At 52.3% G+C, this 25,539-nt stretch overlaps 6 protein-coding genes across 6 annotated transcripts; 4 read left to right on the top strand and 2 right to left on the bottom strand.

The window, feature by feature from the left end:
* Window positions 1–4,182: 4,182 nt before the first annotated feature.
* On the bottom strand, window positions 4,183–6,924 carry J4E86_008509 (uncharacterized protein; the record flags this gene model as incomplete). Its single annotated transcript, XM_051449020.1, has 2 exons — window positions 4,183–6,055; window positions 6,347–6,924. 2 exons carry the CDS (start codon window positions 6,922–6,924, stop codon window positions 4,183–4,185), a joined length of 2,451 nt encoding a protein of 816 aa, XP_051300017.1.
* Window positions 6,925–9,246: 2,322 nt separating this feature from the next.
* On the top strand, window positions 9,247–10,256 carry J4E86_008508 (uncharacterized protein; the record flags this gene model as incomplete). Its single annotated transcript, XM_051449019.1, has 3 exons — window positions 9,247–9,315; window positions 9,367–9,829; window positions 9,886–10,256. The coding sequence occupies 3 exons, from the start codon at window positions 9,247–9,249 to the stop codon at window positions 10,254–10,256; spliced, it is 903 nt and encodes a 300-aa protein (XP_051300016.1).
* A 462-nt stretch (window positions 10,257–10,718) lies between these two features.
* On the top strand, window positions 10,719–12,587 carry J4E86_008507 (uncharacterized protein; the record flags this gene model as incomplete). Its single annotated transcript, XM_051449018.1, has 1 exon — window positions 10,719–12,587. The coding sequence occupies one exon, from the start codon at window positions 10,719–10,721 to the stop codon at window positions 12,585–12,587; it is 1,869 nt and encodes a 622-aa protein (XP_051300015.1).
* A 1,283-nt stretch (window positions 12,588–13,870) lies between these two features.
* J4E86_008506 (uncharacterized protein) lies at window positions 13,871–16,741 on the top strand (the record flags this gene model as incomplete). The annotated part of the gene is made up of 5 exons (XM_051449017.1): window positions 13,871–13,910; window positions 13,969–14,027; window positions 14,107–16,333; window positions 16,380–16,488; window positions 16,537–16,741. The coding sequence occupies 5 exons, from the start codon at window positions 13,871–13,873 to the stop codon at window positions 16,739–16,741; spliced, it is 2,640 nt and encodes an 879-aa protein (XP_051300014.1).
* Window positions 16,742–18,087: 1,346 nt separating this feature from the next.
* J4E86_008505 (uncharacterized protein) lies at window positions 18,088–19,734 on the bottom strand (the record flags this gene model as incomplete). Its single annotated transcript, XM_051449016.1, has 2 exons — window positions 18,088–19,451; window positions 19,539–19,734. The coding sequence occupies 2 exons, from the start codon at window positions 19,732–19,734 to the stop codon at window positions 18,088–18,090; spliced, it is 1,560 nt and encodes a 519-aa protein (XP_051300013.1).
* Window positions 19,735–24,136: 4,402 nt separating this feature from the next.
* On the top strand, window positions 24,137–25,511 carry J4E86_008504 (uncharacterized protein; the record flags this gene model as incomplete). The annotated part of the gene is made up of 2 exons (XM_051449015.1): window positions 24,137–24,324; window positions 24,695–25,511. 2 exons carry the CDS (start codon window positions 24,137–24,139, stop codon window positions 25,509–25,511), a joined length of 1,005 nt encoding a protein of 334 aa, XP_051300012.1.
* Window positions 25,512–25,539: the final 28 nt, after the last annotated feature.

Below are 25,539 nucleotides of genomic sequence, written 5' to 3'. Positions count from 1 at the left end.
GTGGGACCAACATCGCCAATGCTTGGTTGACGTAGGGTGGGGTGACCAATTTGGTACGAGCTCCTCCGTACTTTACGCCCGGGTGGCACAGCATGGTCAAAACTTCCAAAATAAGAGACATAATGTGCCGTAACTCCGACGTGGCGCTTGGATAATCTAAGCGATTTACTCGACTTATCGGTTTAGTAGCAATACTACTATCTTGTTTCTACAAATGCTACTGGCTACAGCGTCGCTTCTACAACCAGTCGTTATAGTAGGATTCCTATAACCAAGGTAGCCGTCAGCACTACATACAAGGCCTCCAAATGATCCTTCATAAACAGATTGATCCCACCAATCATCGGAATAGAGCACTTCACCAGACCCACCACTTCCTCGCGATGAACCCATTCGCGCCCATCGGGATACATGCCAACGTCGTCAACGGCATTGTTGTCACCTTTCGTCAGCACGAGTTGCCTACGCACTTTTACGTCAGCCTTTTCTAGATGAAAGAGACTTATTCAACTTTGATTCGCAAACGTGCCTTGTTTGTATGGTCATTTCATTGCTACTCTCATCAAAATGAACGCTCTGATGGTGCTCGATCTTAATTGCACGATGCACCATCGGCTCTTTTTTCCCGCTGAACCACACCACAGGTATATCGCCAACTCGGATCGTCTCCTGTCTATTCCATAGGAAGATGATATCGCCTCGATAGAAAGTCGGCTCCATGGATTGTGAGGATACCACGAGGATTGGATGCGTGGAGTTTGTGACGATGCAGAGACTGAGATATGATGTGATGAGTGTTCCCACCATCCACACGATGGGAGCAATACTGGTGATTCGAGAGATCGAAGGCCATGGTGAATGCATGTTGAAGTGATCGAGTTAGAGTGTGGCAGCAGCTGTGAGAGCAGATGAAAGAGCGATTGTATTCAAGAAGGGTACAATAGTACTGGTGCGTTTTGAACAAAAGTATCTAGGTATAATCGTCAGCGAAGGACACCGTCATCCCCTTGTTAGCGATTTGACGTATCTTGGCAAACCGGGAAAGCTTTCAGTCGTTACCGATACAATGACGAGGAAGGCGAAAGCATGGTGAGAAAGGATTCCTCGGCCACCTCATAGACTTGGAAGGTTGCCTTGAGCTACTCACACGAAACAGGCAGGTCGTATCTTGGCCGTAGAATTGTTGAGGCCGTGTTTCCGTGAGAAGAGTGGATAGAATAGGAAGGACGAGAAGGACAAGAAGCTTGAGGTGTGTGAGAAGAATTGGAAGGATGAGAAGGATGTTGGGATCGGACCGTAGCGACCACCTTCTTGAGACGGGGCGTATGTCAGAAGGATCGTTGCCCTGTATATATCGAGTTGTTGTTGCATGCAACATTACGTATGGATAAGATGTATAGGTGCAAGGCCCGTGTATCCTGCTTGTGATTAGATGGGTTAAATTCGTGTACGGCTTGGAGTCGAAACGCCTTGCCGAGCCTATGTTCAGGCAAAATTAAAGATGCCGGATAGGAAGGATCATGTTGGTGTGAAGTTACGAGAGACATTGAAAACAATCCATCTTGGCTTACTTGGGATCGAAAGAAAGGCCCCCCATTTCTTGCTATAAGAATGATCATCGGTATCATACTGTTGCTCTACATCCCCACTCCCACTCTTTCAACCAGACAATTCAATCCCTCCAGCATAATGCATACCAAACTACTTCTCACGGGCACCGCTCTAGCAGCGCTGTCCACGATCCCTTCTTGCCCAGCACCAATGGCCGGTGCAATCGTATCCGGAGTTATTGGTGCCGTCGCTGCTCCACTTGCTGGCGGTATCGTTGCAGTGGGTCTCGGTGCCGGGGGCGTTTTCGATGTGCCTCAGTGCTGCGCCCGCAAGTTCACACGATCTAGCAAACGGACCGAGCCTATCGAGATAGCTACTCGTCAGTCTGAAGACTGGCCTCCAGGTGTCTCTGAAGAATCTATCGAGCAGTGCAGGGTCACTAATGAGGGCCGACAAGTCACGCTCACAAGGACGGGCGAGTACTGTATGTTGCTCTCAAATTAACTCAGAATGTTGGGTGCTAACAATCGTGACTTGTAGCTATGCGCATTGAAGGGCTAGCGCCAGAGTGCATGAACTTTGCGGCATTGTTCACTGATGAAGGAAGCCCTATCCCTTGCGGAACGTCTTGCCTGGACTACGTGGACTTGCCTCAGGACCAAATGGTCAACTTGGTCAATCTTGCAAATGGTCTTCTCTGAAGATATGTCATTGGAAGGCTCCCCGCTCTTGGTGTCCGAGTTGCAAACTACCGTCACGGAAGATTAGCAGAGTACTGGAGATGTACTTTGATGGGTTTATTCAAAAGCACGAGAATGTCACGTTCGCTAGCATTTCGCGTCAACAGTCACTCTTTCATATATTTTCGATTGAAGTGTGATAGCTCAGCATGGTGCCCAGCTGGTCGATGTTTGTATGCACATTCGTCTGGGATAGTACATATCTCTTTATAAGCAAATAGAAACATGCGTTCTGAATTATCCCGGAAGTTCCGGATTAAAGTGATCATGAGAGCCACAGGCTTCGGGGCGACCAAGCATACAAGGCTTACATATGTATTGGAGCGGATATATAGAACAAAAGGACGCGTGCGCAAAGACGCGCTAATCTCAACGGAAGACTTGGTAGCCGAACTTCCTTAATTGGCTTTGAATGCCATGCACGCTGGAGGCCGTGCTCGGCGTAGGATATATAATTGGCGTAGCCTGCCCAACATATCTTGGTTCTCATCTGTACGTCGACCGCTCACTCTCAAACTCTCCTCATCACGAAAATGTTACCACTGGCGGCCTCTATCCCGATCTTGACTTTCTGTGTCTCAACAGCAACATTCCTATTCACTATTCAATCACCCAGGAAGATGCGCGTCTACCTATCGCCTCTGTTAATGGGAAGTGCAATCATCTCTCTTTGCACATGCTCAAACCTACCAGAGTTCCAAGGAATTCCAGCACTATGGGGCCTGTTCCAATGCATCTGGATGCACGATGCTATGTCGTTGTTATTCTTCGAGGATTTTGAGCTGCCTCCAGGCACAACGAAAGAGCGCTGGATCTACGCTTATAAGAGCTGGTGTGATCCTCAGCGACGTGTGGACTGGGTTACACTGCCACAAAGCATGAAAGATGAAAACGTACTACCTTCACAGCGAGTAAGGTTCGCGTGTAATCGGCTGGCCAAGTCGATGTTCTGCTGGATCTTACATTGGTATGCCGTAGCAGCGATACCGGGCCATTTCCGATTGATCTCTAAAGACTTTGCGCCTGAGCGAGAAGGCTACATCAAACGACTCTTGTTTCAACATCCAGGGCCGCCGATCACGGCCAGAGAGACCGAGATTCGTATCTTCGTGTCGTACTATTGGATCTGGATATCGTATCTCATGCTAGATACGTGCCATGTCGTCCTTTCCATCTTCTTTGTTGCAGTCCTGCGCATCGATGGGCCAGGAGAGTGGCGACCGCTGTTCGGCTCTCCGTTGGAAGCCTACAGTATTGGGCGGTTTTGGTCACGGTTCTGGCACAGACTCACCACGCCCGCGTGCATCGCCTCTGGACATCGAATTACCAGAAATTTGTTAGGCATGAGAGCCGGCTCGCGGAGCGAAAAGATTCTAGTCGCTTTCTGGACTTTTCTAGTCTCCGGACTATTCCATGCGATTTCGGACTGGCAAGCCGGAGATACTACTAATCCGTCGAAGGACATCAAGTTCTTTCTGACAAGCTTCGTCTCTGTCATGGTGGAGTTACAAGTTGCGAAGCTATCTAAAGGGCTGTTGTCGATCCATGGTAGCTATGGCCGCATGTTCCGCTCTGCTGTCGTGGCGAGACTGGCAGGATATGCATGGGTACTGTGCTTTTTCTTTTGGATTTCGCCCAAGTGGCAGTATGCTAAGCTTTATCGAGCCGTGAAGGATGCAGAGTACCTTGCTTTGTTGAAGGCGTTAGGATTGTAGTAACGTGTGCACCACCCTTCACGTACTAGTTTGGGTATTGGAAGGCCTGAGCTGAGCGCTGTATACATATATCATCTGTACACGGTCTTGAAGTCGAGTTCCTATGTTGGTAGCTGATGTCGAGTCCTGCTCAACATATATATAATGTCGTTCCATAACAACCTGACCGTACTCAACTAACGAATATATGCAGCAAGAGATGAAGACGACGTAGGCGTACCCTTACCAGCCAACCTCTTACTCCTCCTCATCCCTCCCACTGACCCATCCTCTACCTCCTCTACAACTTCACTGCTCGCAACACAACTCGGCGGATCCTCCCTCCTAAACTCCCTACTCCCAGACACGGGCTGTGCATTAAAACTCGCAGTCCTCCCAGCCGCCCATGGCCCATTCTCAAACGTCGAAGACTGGCGCCGGTACTTCGCATTATTACCAATAAGCGCATCAACAGCCTCCTCATCCATACACACATCATCCATGCCCTCAATGGAAAACTCATCGAGGTCTAAATTAGACCAAGAAGGATCGTTGTTAGCGGGGAAGAAAGCGCTGAGGCTTTGTTTGCGGTCGTCGAAGGGGATTGCGGGCGCGTAGTTGGACATGAAGTCGTTGGATGGAGGAGGGGCGGTGGATTGGGCTTGGGCTTGGGCTTGGTTGGGGAGGTCGGCGGGTTCGGAGTAGTTGATGCGGGGTTTCTTGCGGAGACCGGCGCGGGAGCCTTGACGGGGTTTGGTGCCGGCGATTATTTCCTCGAAGGGGTCGGAGTCGTCGGAGTCGGAGAGGGCGGTTATGCGTCCTGTAGAGCGTACCGTGGACGTGCGTTTGAGTGCCGGACGCTCGTCATCAGATGAGTCGCTATCGGTAGCCTGGCGCTTCTTAGAACGCGAACGTTTCCGGGAAGGAGTCTGTCGCTCATCATCAGAATCCGCGAAAGTGATGGTTCGACGCGGTGTTTTGCGCTTACCACCAATGCCTGCCTCGTCTTCTTTGATGAATTCATCTCGCTTCTTCTCCATTTCCGCAATGCGCTGATTGATCTCCGGATGAAGGATGTCGTAGTAGGCCGAGTAGTCGAACTCCTTCTTTGATCCCTCTCGCTTATAGTCTATATAGACATCCATTTTCTCGATCTTCTTGTCAACAAGTTTGACTTCCATGTCACCGCGGTGAACAGGGAAAGAACCGGGGCGGATCTTACGTTGGAGGATGAACTGTTTCATCTGCGATTTCGCGCGGTGTTTCATGTTCATGCCGTAGAGTGCGTAGATGAGCGTACGTTCGTGAGGCTTAGGATGACCACCTTTGTAGTGTTCATGGACGGGGTAGTCAGAGAACTCGTGGGTATCACCTAATCGGCCTTTGCTAGCAGCTTCAATGAACTTGCTAGCCAACGCCGCTTCGTAATGATGTTTCGAGCCGAAAGCGGATGCGAAATGACCTTTCGGCTCTTTCTCCATGCCTACACGCTGATCAACCTTGACGTTAGCTACCTGGCAGATGTAGGCAAAGTCTAGGAAGCGCTCCATACAGTATAGATGAGCGAAGCCCACGCAGTCGTACGGATCAACTACACCAGTGCCGTAGGTTCGGTGCTTTTCATCGAATGCGACGCGGTAGTTGCCGACTTCCGCTGTGCCTTTGCCGGTGTACACACGCATTGGGCATGCGTCGAAGCGACAGTGGCTATGAGATGCAGAAGCGTAGCGGCGGGCGGAGTCTGAGGCTACGGGCTGAATCCAAATGCGCAGATTGTCGCCGGGATACTGCGTGATATACTCATGAACTTCGCGGGCAGTCATGGTACGCTTCTTGAACTCGTGCATGCCGTTGTTTTGGCTGTACTCGAACTTGAAATCTGATGATGATGACCAGTTGCCGTGAGGAAGAGGCTTGGTCTTGTATTTGCGACCTTCTTCCGCATGCTGGTTGATACGAGCGGTACGCGTGGTTTCGCCCCTAGTTGTGTTGTTAACGCGAACCCAGGGCTTGTCGTCGCACTTCTTTGGCTTTTCTCCAGCTCGCACGACAGCTACTTTGACCGGTTTGCTAACCGAGCTCGCGCATGAAACGTTAGAATCGTGACGGGTATCTACTGATGATCGGGTTCGATGTGTAAGCTGCCTGGGAGGTTGCTTGGCGACATAAGCGTCGTCGTCAGATCCGAAGCCAGATTGAGTACGTTTACGTTTGGGTAATTGCGGTGCAGGGCGACTGGATTGGCGAGAGCTTGGAGGAAAGGTTTTATTGAATTGATATGATCCAGTATACTGTTCGGTAGGCATCGCCACGTATCCAGTGTGCTGCTGCGGAAACGGCTGTTGTGTTGGTTGGTAGTACGGCTGAACAGGGTATATCGAAGTGAATGGGTCAGGATACGTCTGTGAAGGCTGGGCAGCAACAGGGTACTGCGACATGTCCGGCATGAACGCGTTGCCACCTGGAAACGCGGAGAAGCCGGGAGTGGTGTCTAAGAACCGAGATGGCATATGGAAGTTAGTATCCGAAAGACCAAGATCCTGCGAGAAGTCATAGGTAGGGTCAGTAGGCTGGTAGCCATGCGGCTCGACGGGAAGCAAATCAGTCGACACTTGTCCAACCTCATTCTGGTTGACGAACTGGTGTAACTGATCATTGGTCTTATCTTGCACAGGCGCAGATACAAATCCTTGACCAGTGTGGTTTTCTTGGGAGGGGTCACCGAGTTGGAATGCGCCTGCATTGACCTCGTTCAAAGCCTCCTCATCCATGGGCACATCGAGGCCATTATTAGGTATCCAGTTGAGCGCGTCTAGACCAAATATATCATCGTTGCAATCTTCGACGAGATTAAATTGCGTCAAGTCAAACTCGCCGAGAAGGCAAGGATCGATTGTACTGGGTAGACCAAGCACAGCGCCGGAGCCGGTTCCTGACATGGTATGAGCATGACCTGTTCGTAGATGAGTATCTGTTATCGAATCGGGCTGACGAGCGTGAAGCGTTGGAAGTCCTGACTGTAAGTCGTATTGGGTGTATGCGTTCGTGGGTTGATCCTTGTGCGACCTCGGAGAGATTGGCGAGATGCGTGAAACGGTAGATGGATACATAGCTTGAGCGATCTGATAGGTTCACGGCGTACGGGACGCACAGATAACACGGCTCACATCGTATATATATGAGAGCTCACGAGATTCTTTCATCGAGTCTTGTGAGGTTACAGATTTGAATTGGACAAAGGAATGTCGAGTGTAAGTATACTATGGTGTGCATCATTGTGCTGAGCTACAAAGCGGCCTTGAAAGGGCGGCCAGGCGATGAATTACCAGCATTGTTCGAGTTGCTCTATCAATTGAAGAACAGCCCCACTCATCATCGTGGCGATGGCTTATCTCAAGCAGATGTGGTGTTGAACAAGACTCCGGACCGCCTGGTATCGTGGACAAGTGGATCGTATAGACGAGTAACTATTCTTTGTTAGCCAATGAGCTCTCTAATGTGGACGGAGAGAAACAGGTAGCCAAAGAAGGTGATCAGATTATATAAAGCAAAGTTTTCGACACAATTTTTACGAACAGGTCTGTGAATTTTGTCTTTTTTTCATCATGAAAGGGGAGGATGTAGGAATGACTGAACTTACCAAACGCTGGATTAGTCTCGCGCTGCACTAGAAGTGAGCATGTACGAAGTCTAATATATAGTCATGTCGCGCGCTGTGACGCGCTGAGAGCCCTGATCGAAGGCACATGCGCGAGGCTTTCGCAGAAGATCACTTTGCACATTATGATCGTGAGAATCCAAGATCATAGTGTTCAAAGACGTTCCCTTGCGAACGCACTGCGCATGTGAAGTAAAAGTTGAGGCGCGGCAGCTCGAATACAAAGAAGAAAACTTTTGCCGAGGCACTAGGGTCGGAGCAACTATGTCGCCGAGATCCCGGACCATCTTCAACCACACGGGCCTTCCCGCCTTGACACCTGTGGCCACAACCGTGGGCCTTACGAACACCGAGTGACGTTCGCCTCAGGTATCCACGGGTTCGGTTCTCTCCTAATGTTGGGACGATCAAACATGCGCGCCGCATCTGCACGGGAGTCGTTTGGGGATGTTCCCTTCTGCATCAGGCCCACGCGAAACACGCCTCACGCGCCCTCGTCAAACACGGACTGTTTAGTCAAACATGAGAGCTTTCGAGAACACCAACCTATCGCATCTTGGAGAGCAGATTGATACATGGTCAAAAGTACACTCCGCTGTCAATCATATCATGATTCCAGATTTGTATAACATCGAGCGCGTTTCCTTATTGTCATGCGGAGAACGAGTCGTCGAGGCTCTTTGTATCGAAACTTGTGTTTCTGATGAGTCAACTCCAGACCTATGCGGATGGCACTACCTCCTGGAATATTCAGTAGTGCAGCCCATCCATCGGCAAAGCCGAGTATTCACAGGCATATCCACACTCAGATATGGTACGACTTCGCAATCCGACGAGGCTTTCTTTCATAGCGTCATCTATGAGGCCAGCTTCCCCAGCGTACATGACCTCGGTGCTCATGCCCACCCGCTGGACGTGGAAGCAGTGTTTCAAGATCGACGAGCCTCTCCAGACACCATGACCATGACAACAGGGGCTCCCACGCATCAAACATTCTTCGGACTGCCGAGAACACTGTGGCGGGATCTGATCCGCATGGGTTACATTACTAAACACCAAACATCTGGGATGCTTGAGCTGCGACATCCAGGTCATTCACAAACCATTCGGGTTACCACCTACGTCAGTAGCCAATCGGTGAAGGCTTGCAGAATAACAAAGTTCATGACCCATACCACACACCCGATCCCTCACCATGCATGCAACGCGTTCTACCGGGATGTTTCTTACCGCGGTCATCGTGGTCAAGGCCATGCGTTCATAATGCCCGGCTACCTCTACCTGCAGCTCGGATCCTTCACCGTCGTGCTACTTCTCGACTGCTAATCTTCCGCCAGTGCGTGGTTGGTCCTTTTCCGATTTCGGACCTTATAACTTTACATCAATGTTAATTTCCTTCTAAACTATGGCAAGCGAAAAGCTTATGGAGCTGGTGCTCCTGGGTCGAATCACCTTCTATGGTATAATAACACTTATCATCTTGAGCTACGTTACAGTTGGTTTACGGTTATGGGTGCGGTATCGCATCACGAGATCTCCAGGTTGGGACGACGCTGCTATGGTGGCCTCACTTTTACTGTTTACTTGCTATTGCGCTTTCGTAATGGCCATCACCTTTCGGAGCATGGACCGAAAACTCTTCGGCGAAGAGGACATCCACGTCACTTTAATTGTGAGTATGCCTCTAGACTTACTATCCCTTACAGTGCTGATTAGATTGCAGTTTATTCAACTTTCCGAAGTCTTTTACGTCCTAACGACGAGCTTCCTCAAAGTCTCGCTAGGTCTCTTCTTTCTAAGGGTCCTTACCAAGAGATGGCAAAGGCATCTATTTCACGTCGTTCTCGTCATCAGCGCAACATACGGCCTCTACTACGTCCTGATCATCATTTTTCATTGCGGGGACCCAACACGCCTCGCCGATAACCTGCGATCACCGTCATCGCCCAACTGCTTGCCATCCGTTCTTGTTCTCACCTCCGGGTATCTCTACGGCATCGTCAACGTAATCGCTGACTGGACGTTTGTATTGATACCAATCTCAGTCCTGCTGGATAGTGACCTCGATCGAAGGAGTAAGATCAGCGTTAGCATGGTTATGGCGTTGGGTGCAGTGGGCAGTGTGAGCTCGATCCTCAGGATGGTCTACCTGAAGGGACTGGGATATAACGGCCCGGGACTACATGGTGAGTCTTTCTTCACCTACATGACAGCATTCAAGCATGTACTAACAACTATCTAGTCGACGCCGTCAAAGCAACAATATGGGCGACCGCCGAGCCGGGCACAGGCATAATCGCAGCATCAATCGCCATCCTTCGGCCGCTCTTCCGCAAAATCGCTTCGGATGTTCGATCAAAGGCGTCTTCTTACTCCAACTCACGCAAAGGGTCCCTACAGCCCGACGACTCCATTGCGTTGAGGAGCCAAGACATGGTCGCGCAGGAGATGAAGAACAACAAGAAGCACAGCGTGTACAGAGTCAGCGAGGATCTAGATCCGTGGAGCCCGACGATTGTTGCCACGGCGGATGTGCAAAGGATGATTGTAGTGAAGGGGAGGATGAGCCCAGCCCCAGGTGCACCACCGACGAGGCACGATAATATGATATAATGCATTGAACTGCGATTATGCGTACATAAGACATTAGAAGTTCCACAGAAGACCCTGGCGGACTCAATGTGCTGTCAGTAATTCAAATTATTACTTTATGATTAAGACCAGCCTACCTCCTCGGCCCCAGATGTGTTGTCGTCTTGGACTATCGTCGATTCAATGTGGTATCCCAAGCTGCAATCGATCTCTTGTCAGCTGACCAGACAAGGGCGTATGGCTCAACAAAGGCCTCTCGACTATTGATGAATGTCGCGGCGCTCATCACTACCTCGGCGCGCTGATGGAGTGGTGGAGTAGGGCTAACGGATGACGTGCCGAAAAAGGCAAAGGCGGGAGGGCGGCCCCAGGAACAGCGGAACATGGCGAGTTTGGAGCTTGGAATTGGTTATCCCAAGGTCACCAACCATGACATAACTACCCACCTAACCGCGCCATGCGTCCTTCGCAGCAAGAGACGACATGTGGAAACCGAACCTCCACGCCCGAAGAGGCACGATAGGACACCGCGTTGCCTGCATCTGCGTCCACGCCCCCAGGCTGCCCCCGACCTATCACCACCCCCGCCAGCGACGCTGCTTCCACGAATACTTCATAACCCACATACCCTCGACGTCGCTGCATCCTGACTCGCGAGTTACCCAGCCTGCGCTGCACCACAAGCTGCCGCGCGACAAGAGCACGCCTTACAATGCGGACAAGTCGGGGCGGTCGCCGGCTGCCGTCGTGGGCACGTCGCGCGAGATGACCGTCGTCCGCATACCATTGAAGAGCGCAAAACACCATTTCGGCGTCTCCTTGTCGCGGGGGTCGCGGCCATACAACGAAGATGCGTTCCAGGCGGGCACCATTGACCTCCCCGCTTTCGCACGGCGGCGCCCCATTTCTCTGAGTAGAAAGGGACAAAGCGCAGACACCGAGGTCACACCAGACGTAGGCGCGAGTGGAGATCCACAGGTTTTCTACTTTGGCGTCTTCGATGGCCATGGCGGCGCTGAGTGCTCCGGCTTCCTGAGGGAGCAGCTGCACGACTACCTGGAGAAGGCGACCAAGCAGTTTGAGCTCACCAGCAGCCTCGCACGGGAAAGAACCGAGACCCAGTCTGGCAACCCAAAGGCCAAGGGCGAGGCTTCTTCTGGCGATCGAAGGCAGAGGGACAAGGAGAGCCTAAATGCTATAGAAACGCATACGCCACCGGGCACAACAGCTATGAAGCCGCCACAGCCTGGAAGCAAAGACCAGCTGCCAACCGCCGGCTCCAAATCTATGGACGGCCCAATCGAAGGCGTTGCCCCAGTGCGACAGTCAGACAGCGTGCGGAAAGCTGAAGAGCTCGAGCAGCAGCTGGTCAAGCAATGGAAGGAGCTCGTAGGCGGATACTTCAGACGCTTCAAGCCCGAGTACTTCTCCATGTCCGCGGGCGGACGCGGCCATCCTGCCGAGAAAGAAGTCATTGAGAAGCGCCACACCAGCAACCCCACGATACCCGAAGACGTCAAAGAAGGCATTGGAATTGAAACTGTCCTCGAATACGCCTTCCTCAAAGCCGACTACGACTTCGTCGCCGCCCAAGTCGGCAAGAAAGAAGAAGACCCCGTCCGCGCAGACAAGGCTCTAAACGACGACGACATCCTCGGGCAGCCCTCCCGCCAAACCAGCACAAACATCGGCGGCACAAATCGCTTCAAAGGCGGCAGCACATGCAGCGTAGCCCTCATCTCGACGCCCACGCCCTCACCCTTCTGGCACCCTTCCTCGCCATCTTCCCTCATAACCGCCCATGTTGGCGATACTAGGATACTTCTCTGCAACACCGCAACCGGGCTCGCCGTCCCCCTAACATCGAACCACCACCCCTCCCTCCCCGAAGAAGCAACCCGCCTCCGCCGCTTCGCCGCCTCCTTCGTCACCGACTCCTTCGGCGAAGAACGCATGTCCGGTCTAGCAAACACACGCTCTTTCGGCGACATGGCACACAAACGCGTAGGCGTAAGCGCAGAACCCGAGATCCGCCGTATAGAACTGTCACCCGCGGAATACTCATTCCTCATCTTGTGTTCGGATGGTGTGTCGGGTCATTTGAGTGACCAGGAGATTGTGGATATTGTTAAAGAGGCAAAGACGCCGGAGCAGGCGGCGAGGGATGTTGTGGCTTTTGCTACTGAGACGAGCACGGGGAGTGAGGGGGCAGATAATGCGACGGGCTTGGTTGTTAGGTTGGGGGGTTGGGAGAGGAGAGGCGAGGGGGGTTTGGGGAGTCTGGGGACGAAGGAGATGAGGGATTGGAGGAGGCAGGAGGCGGAGAACCCGAGGGCTAGTGGGAGGATGTGAGGGGGTTTCTTGTGTATGAGGGCATGCATGGTGTTTGTTGGTTACGTAGCGGGTGGAATGGATGCATTGTGTATATGACAACTATAATGATCCTCGTAAGAATATGTTCATGTTGTCCAGACGTTGCTCGCGCTGAAGGCAATACTGTCCATTTTGATATCGTAGTGTGAGACGTGATGCCGTGTATGTCTTCCTCGCAGATTATAGCTTCAAGGTCCATCTCAGAGAGCACAAGCTTTTTCGTGCCATTCCGGTACTTGTCAGGGGACATAGTTCAAGCCTAGTTGAACCCTCTTCCAGTAGCATCAAAGGTCTTCCGCCAGATAGGACTGGTAAAAGCAAATCTGCATCCTCGAAAGAAGAACAGTCGAACACGTGAGCATTTACTTTTGGCACACAGTCGTCCGTGAGCCCATGTTCGAGCAAAGAGTCGTTCCCCGTGACCTTCTCTAGGCGTCCAGATGTATGTTTAGCTGTAGGCTGCCGTCGCTACCAACTACCTTAAAGACATACACGATGTAGGCTGCCGCGATGACTGGGAACTTCCAAGATGATGATGTTCGCGTACTAGAGTTTTGAATCGATGCGATTCGTCATGATGCGCGTGTATTGTCCAATAGCCTCGAGGTGATTGACGGGCTGCAGGTAGACGCTTGGCTTGGCTTCGAACAGAACCACAGCGACGCGATGTAACAGTGATAGCATTTCGAGATGCACAACGACTAGGCTGGATGTCATAACTCTATGCAGTGTCTGTGCAGGACGGTAGGACCCTCGCTCAGTGTCATGGCTCTCACAGGGCTGCATGCGGGAGGGCGAGCTCAATCTGGGGGGGAAAGCACGATGCGCAAGCGAGCCAATGCGCCGTTGCCAGGCGGGCGCCGCTCCTTCCTCCAACGAACCCATCGACGATGCCTGAAGCAGCGGAAGAATAAATTTCTCCTCTTACCCTCACCCTCACGACGCCGTCTCACTGTCAATCGCCGTGTTTGCCTGTTGCTTGCTGCTCTTTGACTGGCTGCCCTTACGCCCGTCTCCTTGCACCAAAGTCCGCACTGTTAGTGGGGCAGACCCTTTAGGAGGAAAACAACACGTGAACTAGGCCTGTCTACGCTCGACCTTCTTTCGCTTCAAATTCCCTCCCTACGACGGACGCCCTCCGCAACCTTACCACTCCCTGCCTTCCTGCCGCACCACCTTCTGCTCCTCCCGCCACCGCGGCCCTCTAATTCTTCCCACCGCCAGATACCCCGCCTGAATCTTTGAAGCACCCTTCAGCAGTTATGGATATCAACCAGGTGTTGGAGGGGACCTACTCCGCCGGTATGCTGCCTTTGCTGAGACCCGCACTTTTCTAGAAGCTCGACTGACCCTCCTGCAGACGCTAGCATCCGTAACAACTCCGAGCAACAGCTCATCCAGGCTGCCGACAACAACTTTGTAAGTCTCCCCGCAGCCAGAGGGCTGCATGCCCCCCGAGACATAGCCAGAACATATCCACTAACACGTCTCCCACCAGCCTCAATACCTCACCGTCCTCGGCGGCGAACTCGCAAATGAACAAGCCGCGCCCCAGATCCGACAGGCCGCCGCCCTGGCCCTGAAGAACGCCTTCACCGCTCGCGAGTATGCCCGGTTACGTCAGGTCCAAGAACGATGGCTCAACCTCGACACCCAGATCAAGCAGCAGGTCAAGGACATGGCCCTGCGCACTCTGGCCACACCCAACAAGAACGTAGGCTCCGCCGCCGCACAGTTCATCGCCTCCGTCGCTGCTATCGAGATACCCCGCAATCAATGGCCGGAGCTCATGACCTCGCTCGTCGAGAGTGTCGGTCAGGGCAGCGACGCCCAAAAGCAATCCTCGCTTACCACAATCGGTTTCGTGTGTGACACAGACGACGTAGAGTTGAGGGACGCGCTAGCACAGCACTCCAACGCTATCCTGACGGCTGTCGTCCAGGGTGCCCGCAAGGAGGAGGCCAACAACGACGTCCGTGTAGCCGCCATCAACGCACTCAGCGACTCGATCGAGTTTGTACGCTCCAACTTCGACAATGAGGGCGAGCGCAACTACATTATGCAGGTCATCTGCGAAGCCACACAAGCGGACGACAGCCGCATCCAGCAGGGTTCGTACGGGTGTCTCAACCGCATTATGGGTCTGTACTACGACAAGATGCGCTTCTACATGGAGAAGGCGCTGTTCGGTCTTACCATCCAGGGCATGAAGAGCGAGGAAGAGGATGTCGCCAAGCTGGCTGTCGAGTTCTGGTGCACCGTCTGCGAGGAGGAAATCGCCATCGAGGACGACAACACCCAAGCTCAAGCCGAAGGCTCCACCGAGCTCCGCGAATACTTCAACTTTGCCCGAGTTGCCACACAAGAGGTCGTGCCAGTGCTTCTCGAGCTTCTTGCCAAGCAAGACGAGGACGCCGACGACAACGAGTACAACACTTCCCGCGCCGCATACCAATGTCTGCAGCTCTGGGCACAGTGTGTCGGTAGCGGCGTTATGCCCCCAGTTCTCGCTTTCATCGAGAAGTACATCCGCTCCGAAGACTGGCACTACCGTGATGCGTCCGTTTCCGCCTTTGGTGCCATCATGGAAGGCCCTGAGGAGTCTGTGCTAGACCCCATTGTCAAGCAAGCTCTGCCTACTTTGATCGGAATGATGGACGACCAGAACATCCACGTCAAGGACTCCGCCGCATACGCCTTGGGCCGCATCTGCGAGGCTGTTCCCAGCGCACTCGACGCACAGCAGCATCTCCCTCCTCTGATTGGAGCTCTCTTCAACGGTCTCGCCAGCAACCCTAAGATGGCCGCATCGTGCTGTTGGTCGCTGATGAACTTGGCTGACAGGTTCGCCGGAGAACCCGGTTGCACAACTAACCCATTGTCGCCTCATTTCGCCCAGAGCGTGCAGAGCCTTCTGCAGGTCACTGAGCGCGCTGACGCCGACAACACTCTCCGCACAGCCGCATACGAAGTGCTCAACTCCTTCGTCAACAACGCCGCTGGTGACAGCGTTCCTCTCGTCAACGAGCTCGCCAACGTCATCCTGGAGCGTCTGGAGAAGTCCATGGCACTCCAATCGCAGGTTGTCAACGTTGAGGACAAGCTGACTCTCGAAGAGATGCAGACTAGCTTGGCCAGTGTCATCATGGCCATCATCCAGCGCATGGAGAGCGACATCAGGCCCCAGGCCGACCGTATCATGCAGGCGCTGTTGAGTCTGCTTTCATCTCTGCCTCCCAAGTCCAGTGTTCCAGACACTGTCTTTGCCGCCATTGGTTCGATCGCGACGGCTCTCGAGGAGGACTTCCAGAAGTACATGGAGGCTTTCTCGCCATTCCTGTACAATGCTCTTAACAACCAGGAAGAGCCCGCGCTCTGCTCCATGGCCATTGGCCTGGTTTCTGACATCACCCGATCCTTGGGCGAGAACGTCCAGCCATTCTGCGATGCGTTCATGAACTCTCTCCTTCACAACCTCCGCAGCCCTCAACTTGGCAACCAGCTCAAGCCAGCTATCCTGCAATGCTTCGGTGATATCGCACATGCCATCCACGGCGCGTTCGAGACTTACCTGACTGTTGTTGCTCAAGTGCTGCAACAAGCTGGACAAGTCACAATCACCACTGAGGGCAACTACGAGATGATCGACTACATCACTTCCCTCCGTGAGGGTATCATGGATGCCTGGGACGGATGTATCGTTGCCATGAAGAGCAGCAACAAGAGTGAGTTTTGTGATCTAGGACGCTGATCACACACTAACAGCCACAGCTCAACTCATCGTCCCATACCTTGACTCCATCTTCGACCTTCTCCGCACTATCCAAGCAGACAGCAACCGCACTGAGGCTCTCCTCCGATCTTCGTGTGGTGTTATCGGGTATGTATAGGCGTCCCTCTTTCAATACATCCCACTAACATTATCTAGTGACCTCGCGGATGCGTTCCCAGCTGGTGACTTCCGGGAGTACTTCCGTCACGAGTTCCTCACCGCAATGGCGAGGGAGACACGCGCAAACCAAGACTTCAGCGGTCGAACCCGAGACACTGCTCGATGGGCACGTGAACAGATCAAGCGTCAAGTCGGTACGTCGCTCGGCAACAACCCCTACCTCCGCCCCGCTCCTCTTTAGTGAATTCGACATCCCCACCTTATATATATATACCTCAGCCCACTGACTTCCCCTTCCCAGGCGGCAACCAAGGCGTAATGGCCTGATTGTCTTGATACCCCTTCCCTCCCCCAGCACTGCTTGAACCTTGTGTTGGCCAAGATGTTGGATAACCTCTCTGGAGGTACCGTCTAGCATGTGGCTAAAGCATAGATTCTAGCTCCCCCTCGCGTATCCCAGCACCTCGAAGCACAGTCCGGAGCCCATCCGTTCGAAGAATGTCGTCGCGCACGGAACTTCGCTCCCCCGGAGTCATCGGTCTACGTCTCTCGCAGTTACCCGGCAATCCTTGATAGAGCAACGTCGTCGTATGCGTCCCCATTCGGAGGAGGAGGCGGAGTCGTTTCGTCGTCCAACGATGGTGTCCATAGATTTGGACATTGGGAATTGGTTAATGGTGTCTCAACCTATCGTCTACCCGTGGAAAAGATTCCAGGTGGCTGCGGTCATCCCGATGTTATTTGAAGTCGACACGAGACGAATCCAGCACCCCGACCCCGCGACTCCCGACCCCAGCACCAATGCGCATCCCCCCGTCGAACCCGAATCGCACAGCACCGTCTCCAACCCAATCATGTAGCACCAAAAGTCTTGTAAGGCAAAGCAAAAAGCTGTTATAGCTTTTTCTTCTTGCCAAGGAGAATAATAGATTCATTCCCATCCACCCTTTTTTGTACACTCACTTCCTTCTTTCTTCCCCTTCGGGGCCTTCGGGGCTTCAACTTCCCAATCATAACATTGGAACTAGGCGTTTATACCACTTTGACTACTTTGATTCTGAAGTAGTTCGTTTCTGTGGAATGGGTATATTTGCTGGCCAGCTTTATAGTTGTAATGATTACTGCGTAGACTTGATGCTGATATGTTTGCTGTGATGGACTGATAATGAGGTGGTGATGTGTGTTGTTGTATCCATGGCGTGATGTCGATACAATAATAGTGTCAGGAACAGGTGTAAAGAGTGAGGGCCTATCATGTGAACAACTCTTCATCTTAACGTAACCCTTACCTTTCCTTCTCTATCTCTGTTATCTTCCGTCGCTTACTATAACACGTACATCTGAACCAACACATACTGCTGCAAAAATACAGAGAACCAGCTCGCAAGCCGCTACCGCACATCACCACACGCTCTTACATCCCCACATTTCACTCTCCCCCACTCTAACACATGGTTCGTGAGTACTGGCAAAAACGATGGTTCAAATGGCAAAAAAATACAACGGCTGATAGTCAGCCCGGCGGCTGTGTAACTCGAAGGTCAAACCAACAAGCCTCGAGATTTCGATGCGGACAGCCATGACGCCCTACAATACATATCTAAAATACATGTTCTCACCATCCGTCAAATCCATAAACGCCATCTTATCCCTTTCTTCCTCATCCACACTCATCGTCTCTCTCCTCTTGTTCTCCCTCTTCAGTACGGCGTATAGCGCTACCGCCGACGCGATCGTGATACAATAACAGATGATTAGACCCGTCCATAGCCTAGGGTAATGCGCACCCTTCTCTTGACTCCTAATCAGCAGTGGACCGACGATGTTGCCGACGCAGTATGCTACAAAGACCGTGCCTGCCATGGCGCTCTTCTTCGTTGCGCCGCTGACGTTGGACATGGCTATGACGATTGTCTGGCTAACGACTGCGCCAAATGTACCGATTATGGAGTATCCGGCTACGGGAGTGGGCGCATGGTACGTCCAGGAGGATGTCCAGATCATGGCGCAGCCTGCGATGACGGGGAGGCAGTTGACGATGAGGAGAATGATCCGTATGTTGGGTATACGCGAGGAGAGATAGCCGCAAAGAAGGATCGTAACGAGGCAGATGAGACCAAGCGGGAACTGCCAGAGTATCGATGCCAGGGGCGACCAGCCGAATGTGTTTACGATGAGTGGGCCGAAACCAGAAACTGCGCCGTTGACGGTGTACGCTGATCCCATAAGCAGAAACACGAGGTAGAATTTAGCGTCCGTAACACATTCCCTGAGTTGATACATCTTAATCTTCTGGCACCGCACACCCGTCGCGCCCTTCCTCAGCCGTTCAACAGCGACAACGCGTTCGCTCTTCGCCAAGAACCATGCTTCAGCGCAGGAATTGGGGATAAAGAAGCAGAAACAACCGAAGATGAAGGTTAGACACCCAGCGAGGAGGTAGATGTACTGCCATCGTCTTAACGCATCAGAAGTTATCTGTGCGAATCCGTAGTTCAACGCGCCACCGATGATGGTGAAGAGACCGGTGGAACTGAACCACCAGGACTGGCGTACGGATTGTTCGCGCTGCGTGTAGTAACTGCTTACTATCGTCATGAAGCCTGTCGGGATGATACTTTCCACGAAGCCTAGGAAGAATCTTTGGACATAGAGCCCCTTGTAGTCGGTAACGGCGGCTGTTAACATGCAGATTAGACTCCAAAGTAGTACGACGGCACCAAGGATACGGCCTAGGTTGAAGCGTTGCAAGGCGAAAGTAAGCGGGTAGAGTCCGGCGAGCATGCCGAAGTAGAACAATGAAGTGGCCCATGAGAGACGCGTCGTGGAGATTACTGCTGGGGAAGTCGACGTAGCGGGGGACAGGTTCTGGGTGAGATGTAGGTCGGTTGTCATGCCGAAGAGGGCGGCGGAACCGAGGATCGCTTTGTCGTAGTATACTAGGCCGTAGCCTAAGATTCTCTGTTAGATAGGAATCATGTGGTGTTCATGATGGTGAGAGATGGATGGTATGGACGAGGTCGGTGGGATTGACGTACCCACGATCATGGCGGGAATGAGGAACCAATCGATCTTTCGGAGAACTTTTGCTTCGATCTCAGGGTCGATGTCTTGGGCGCGTTCACCGACGAGGTTGATCGCCAAGTCTTTGTCGGTGGACGTCGCGTCCAAGGCTGTTTCGGCGTCATGGGGAGATGAGGCCGTCGCCTTCTCATCTGGTCGGGTGGCCGCCATGTTGGAAGACATGTCGCGAATGAGATCGCGCGATCAAGAACAGAAGATGAGAGACAAACAGACAGGACTGTAGTTGATGATTTCACATCGCTTGACTCTACACGCACGGCTTGGATATCCACGGGATGCCACATAAACACTAGCGCAACATCAATCCAGCATGCCAAACGTCCGCAAGCTGCAAGCGAAGCCGGCGGCCAATCCATGGCCCTGGGCACGCCATCTGCGCACGATGATGATTGGCGGGTGCTGAAGATGCCGCGTGAACTGGCAGAAGTTGGGATGAATTGCGCGGGTTGAGTATGAACGCTAGTGCCCTACAGGCTTAGTGGCACGATGACATAATCGTGAAAAACTTTCCCTTGCTCACGCCGCGCTTTCTCCCGCCTACTCTGCCCAACCACAACCGGTGCCACCATCACCACGCGTGTGTGTAGTTTGTGTACTCATATCGTACACACCCTGACACACATACACTCCCATCACTACCTTCACCAATTCGTGAAGCGATGCGCGCTGCCGACGTGCAGCTTGGAAAACCAAACGCGCGCGCTTTTGTAGAACGGTCTCTTGCCTCGCTCAGTCCGCTGTTCCATCAGCAGATTTCGAGCTGGATACACACAACACTTTCTCTTTTCTTTCTTCGAGGAAAAGAGGTTGTGTGTATGAGACAAGAGTAAATGCGACGATCTTTGAGTACGGAACCGCCTGAAACCATGTGTCGGACCTCTGTAATTTATCTGTCGGGACATATTTTGCGTTATGGGTGCTTTGCTTCAGTGTCTGAGCATCTTGGCACGTTGGATTTATGGCACGCCAACCTAGGGAAAAACGGTCATGCGGCAGCGGATATATATCATTGGGCGACGGCGCGCTGACTGCATCTCGCGTGGCACAGCCCCAGAACCTGAGGATCATGAAAGCCCGGAATCCTGCGATAGTCTTATGTATGGGCTGTAGGCAACACTCCCTCACCACCGTTTGACACTCCTGCACCTCATCACACAGCAACGCATCTTTCGACCTCGAATCTCACAGCGGCGCCATGGAAAGTGCTTATCGACCGCTCGTGGGGAACGAAGTCCGCTTCGTAAGGATTCAGCCTGGTGCCTGGACTGATCCTATCCGATGCGATCTGGTATGCCTACCGCTGCCTGATGCTGAAACCGACGTAGTAGAAGCATGGTTTTCGGGTAGGCCGCTACCAAAACTACTACATGAAGAGTTGTATGACCCACGAACCTCGAGCACGTCATCATCGCTAGGCGATCCAAGCGAAGCACCAACTGTGCAAATACCACCTTTCGTTGCGTTGTCGTATGCGTGGGGTGAACCGAACTGCACGCAGGAATTATTTCTCGATGGTCAGCCAGTCCAAAAGACCATCAATCTCATCGCTGCTTTGCGACAACTAAGGGCCTTGCTTGGAGACCCTTCCCGCGCACCTGATATCTTTCGCAACAGTAGCACTCTGTTCTGGATCGATGCACTGTGCATCAATCAGTCAGATAATGCAGAAAAGTCGGCGCAGGTACCTCGAATGGCCGCGATCTATGGAGCTGCAGAATTCGTGTTAGCGTGGTTAGGAGAGAACGAAGACGACGATACCGCGGTCCAGGAATTCGTAAACTTAGTCAACACCATTGATCTCCAGGATAAGGCAAGGACTATTGCTAGTTACACTCGCATTATCAACGCCCTGAACAGCGCCGAGCTTACCCATATCCTAGACGGCTACAAGAGCCTTGGTCGGCGGCCATGGTTCAAAAGAACTTGGGTAATACAAGAGACAGTGATGTCACGCTACACCATTATTCTAGCAGGGTCATGTTGGTGTGACTATGAGCACCTTTCAAGTGTCTGCCTTGCTGCAGCCCAAAGTCATTTCCATGACCTTGTGATCAACGAATCCGGGATGCACCGACCGATAAATCACTCCATCTTTGCTTCGACCCTTCGCAATACGATACAGTGCATCTTTGAAGGAAGATTTGCAACTAGATCAGATCCTCTTTCTGTTGCATCCCAGAACGAGGTGGGGGATGAAGACTATGATCAATGCTTGTCCGAATTCGACACTACAGACGAAGGTGGACTTGGACATTTCTCCAGTATCTTTGAAGATTGGACTAATGATGCTGAAGATCTGTGGGAATCGCCCGCAGTTGCGCAGGAATTTTTGAGCACTAAACTGCTTGCATTCCTTCTCAGGGCTGCGCTGTCCGCCCTGATTGCACGATTCGAAGCTACAATTCCCCATGACTATCTTTACGGGATCATCTCCCTTGGTGGTATTATGGTATTTCCCCGGAACCTTGTCCCGGACTATACACTTCCATTCGAGGATGTCTTCCACCAATACACTGAACTGATACTACGCCATACGGGCGATCTTACTATCATCCCTCGGAGGCGTCATGGACTCAAAGGAGTGCCCAGTTGGGTTCCAGATTATGGTTCATCGAAAGTGATTCTCAAGCATCTTGATAAAGACAGGCAGCTGTCAGTCAATCCCGATGTGAGTGTATCGGATGACGGCCGGGTTTGCTCCACACGGGGGGCTCACCTAGGAAATGTGACAATGGTGCTAGACTACAGTTGCAGCGATAGAACTGAGGAGGAACGAGCAAACACCAATAATCGTCTCGACCAATTTTTTGAGTATCTCTGCAAACAAGCGCAGGTTGACAAGCACGATGTCTTGGAAGAAATACATCGTATTCTCAACCAAACAGGCTATCCTGGGTTCCAAGAGAGCAGTTTTCAAAGAGCTTACAACGAATACGGGTCTGAATTCCCAAGCTCAGACACTCAAGGGCAAATAACTACTGGAGACATATGGACGAAAGTAACGCGCACGATTCGAGATAACGTATGTTTCTTGACTTCACGGGGCCTCATACTGAATCTGGAAAGGGATGATGAACAGCCTAGGGAGGGAGATGTACTAGTCCTATTGAAAGGAGCCAATCATCCCTGGCTGCTTCGTCCTATTGTCGAATCTAACGCAAAGGTATACACATTCGTTGGAGCTTGCCCAATGCTTTACAGGAATTCCCAGAGCAGCGGTATGGAGGACTGGCCTTCCAGTCGGTGGGCGGATGTTCCTGAAGAGATTCTAGGACATTTCTTTGAGTCCAATGACGTACGAGAGTTCCGCTTAGTATAGCACGTCACATCGAGAAGCATCATAGTGTAACGTCGAGCGACTCCAGAACAAAGCATAGCTATTCAAGCACCTAAGGCATCTCACTATCACCTCATGCCAGAAAAGCTAAACAGGTCTGCAGACTACGTTAAAGCGAAAAGTTGCAAAGTAGATGACCTAACATCAACGTAGGCTCTAGGGTGTTCATTTTTCCCTAAATCGGCGTGCTACAGATCCAAAGTTATGGTGCCACGGATGTGACTGGGGGTCTGATTATTTCTAGAGCACTCGTTGCTAATATTGGGATGCGCAGCCATGGCCAGAAGCAGACAGATTGGATTTGTCGCGATGTGAATTTTCCAAGGGCGACGCTGTCTCGACTTTACTACCACCTCATTTAAGATAAAAGCTGAACAGGCCTAGGGCCTACATCGACGTTAGGCTACCTAAGTTGCGCGTTTTTATGTTAATGTAGGCTGCAAACGTATTTTGTCTTTTCTTGGGTCGACGTGCTACTGGAGGAAAGTAGCAGCGAAACATCATGTGGCGACGGGGATCGGAAGAATGGACTGTGCATATTGCCAAGGCGCTAGACCCAACGGGTCATGGGCACCCTCGCGATTAGAAGCTCACAGCCGTAGATACCTTGCGCGATCATTCCTTCGAACGCTCCTCTCGCAACAAGCAATCCAACATGGAAGCAAACGCAGATCCTACGACCTCTCTCTGAAGACGCCAGTACCATTCAGTCAACACCATGAACATCAGGAGCACACGAGAAGAAGGAACGACAGATCAACATCAATTCGCAGCCCCAGAGAATGAGGACCAGATCGCAGTACTGCAGATAACCATACTAAGCGCACCACTGCGGCTAACGGCACGCTGCGAAGGATGCTCGCGCCCCGCCTATAAGTCCTTGGAGACAGCATCAAAAGACCGGGATGGTAGTAATACCCAGGGAATTCTCCATGTTGGGAAGGATTTCCAGACGCAGCGCATGGGTACATATACCGGAAACCAATCAATACGGCTACACTCAAGGCTAGAATGCTGTGCGGCAGGTAGCGCCCTGACCACGTGATGTCGATTACTCGAGAACGCGACGGTGATATGAATCCGCGTTCTCGCGTAGGTACGTCTGCGACTTGGCACCTTCTTCAATAGTCTGGCCTGTTGAAGTTTTCTGGTTCAAGGTATATACTTGGTCTCCCTCATGCCAGGTAAATGCAGATACGCCCACATTATAGCACCATGAAGCTCTTCCATGTGTTGCTAACGGCTCTGGCCAGTACTGTCAGTGCAGAGAGCAAGGATAAACCTAATGAAGTAGACTCCCTGGCTGCCGAGAGTCTACACCGAATGCAGGCCTACTACTCTGAAAACCCACTACCGAGCCCAGGAAAATGCACACTGGATAACGTAGCCGTTCGTCGAGACTGGTGAGTGAGATATCCGCCATCCCATTCTGCTCCAACTCACACACTGCAGGTCAGCCTTGAGTAAACACGAAAGGCGCAGCTATATCAAAGCTGTAAAATGTCTAGCAAAGCTACCAGCGAGGACACCCGCCGCCATTGCTTCAGGTGCCAAAAGCCGATACGATGACCTTGTGGTGACCCACATCCTGCAAGCGTTCACAATCCATGGAACGGCTAATTTTTTGACATGGCACCGATACTATACTTGGGCTTTTGAACAGATGCTGCGAAATGAATGCGGGTACAAAGGGTATCAGCCTTACTACAACTGGTATGTGAGATCCATGCAGAACCCATGAGACCAATACTGACTTCATGTGCCAATCTGCAGGGGCCACTGGGCAGACAACCCAAAAGCCTCCCCCTTCTTCGACGGCAGCGACACCAGCATGTCAGGAGACGGCGCATACATCGCGAACAGAACTTCAGTCTGCTTCCCATCAATCGAACAGTGCTACATCCAGCTACAGCCCGGAAGTGGAGGCGGCTGCGTAACGTCCGGTCCGTTCAAAGAGTATGCACTACCCTCCCATCTCTCCTCGCCCCAACAAAGCCCATCACTAACACCCCCATCCAGCTGGAAGATCAACCTCGGCCCCCTCGCCGCCGTCTCCCTCCCCCCTCCGACCCCAAACCCCCAACCCGACGGCCTAGCCTACAACCCCCGCTGCCTCTCCCGCGACATCTCGCTCCAATCCTCCGCCGAAACCCACGACTCCGTCGTCGCCGCCCTAATCAAAGACAACACCACCATCACATCCTTCCAAACCGTGCTCGGCGGCGAATTCGCCCAGGGCAAAATGGGCCCCCACGTCGGCGGCCACAACACCATCGGCGGCGACGCAGGTTCCGATTTCATTAATTCGCCTGCGGATCCTGCGTTCTTTGCGCATCATGCTATGGTTGATCGCGTGTATTGGACGTGGCAGAATTTGGATTTGGAGGCGAGGAGAGAGGCGATTGCGGGGGGGACGAGTGGGGTGGGGGATCCGGGGGAGGCGGGGACGTTGGAGGATGTTATTACATTGGGGGAGTGGGTGGGATATGGGAATGTGACGATTAGGGAGGCGATGAGTACGGTTGGGGGCCGTTTTGCTATGTTTATGCTTAGGGGTTGGGTATTGCGCTGCTGGGGCTTTGCTATATGAAGGCCTAATGGACGAGGCTAGGTCCTGT

This window comes from Alternaria arbusti (assembly GCF_024043155.1).
Source record: "Alternaria arbusti strain BMP 1465 chromosome Unknown scaffold_13, whole genome shotgun sequence".
Taxonomy (NCBI): Eukaryota; Fungi; Ascomycota; class Dothideomycetes; order Pleosporales; family Pleosporaceae; genus Alternaria; species Alternaria arbusti.
This window is presented reverse-complemented; position numbering and strand designations above follow the sequence as displayed.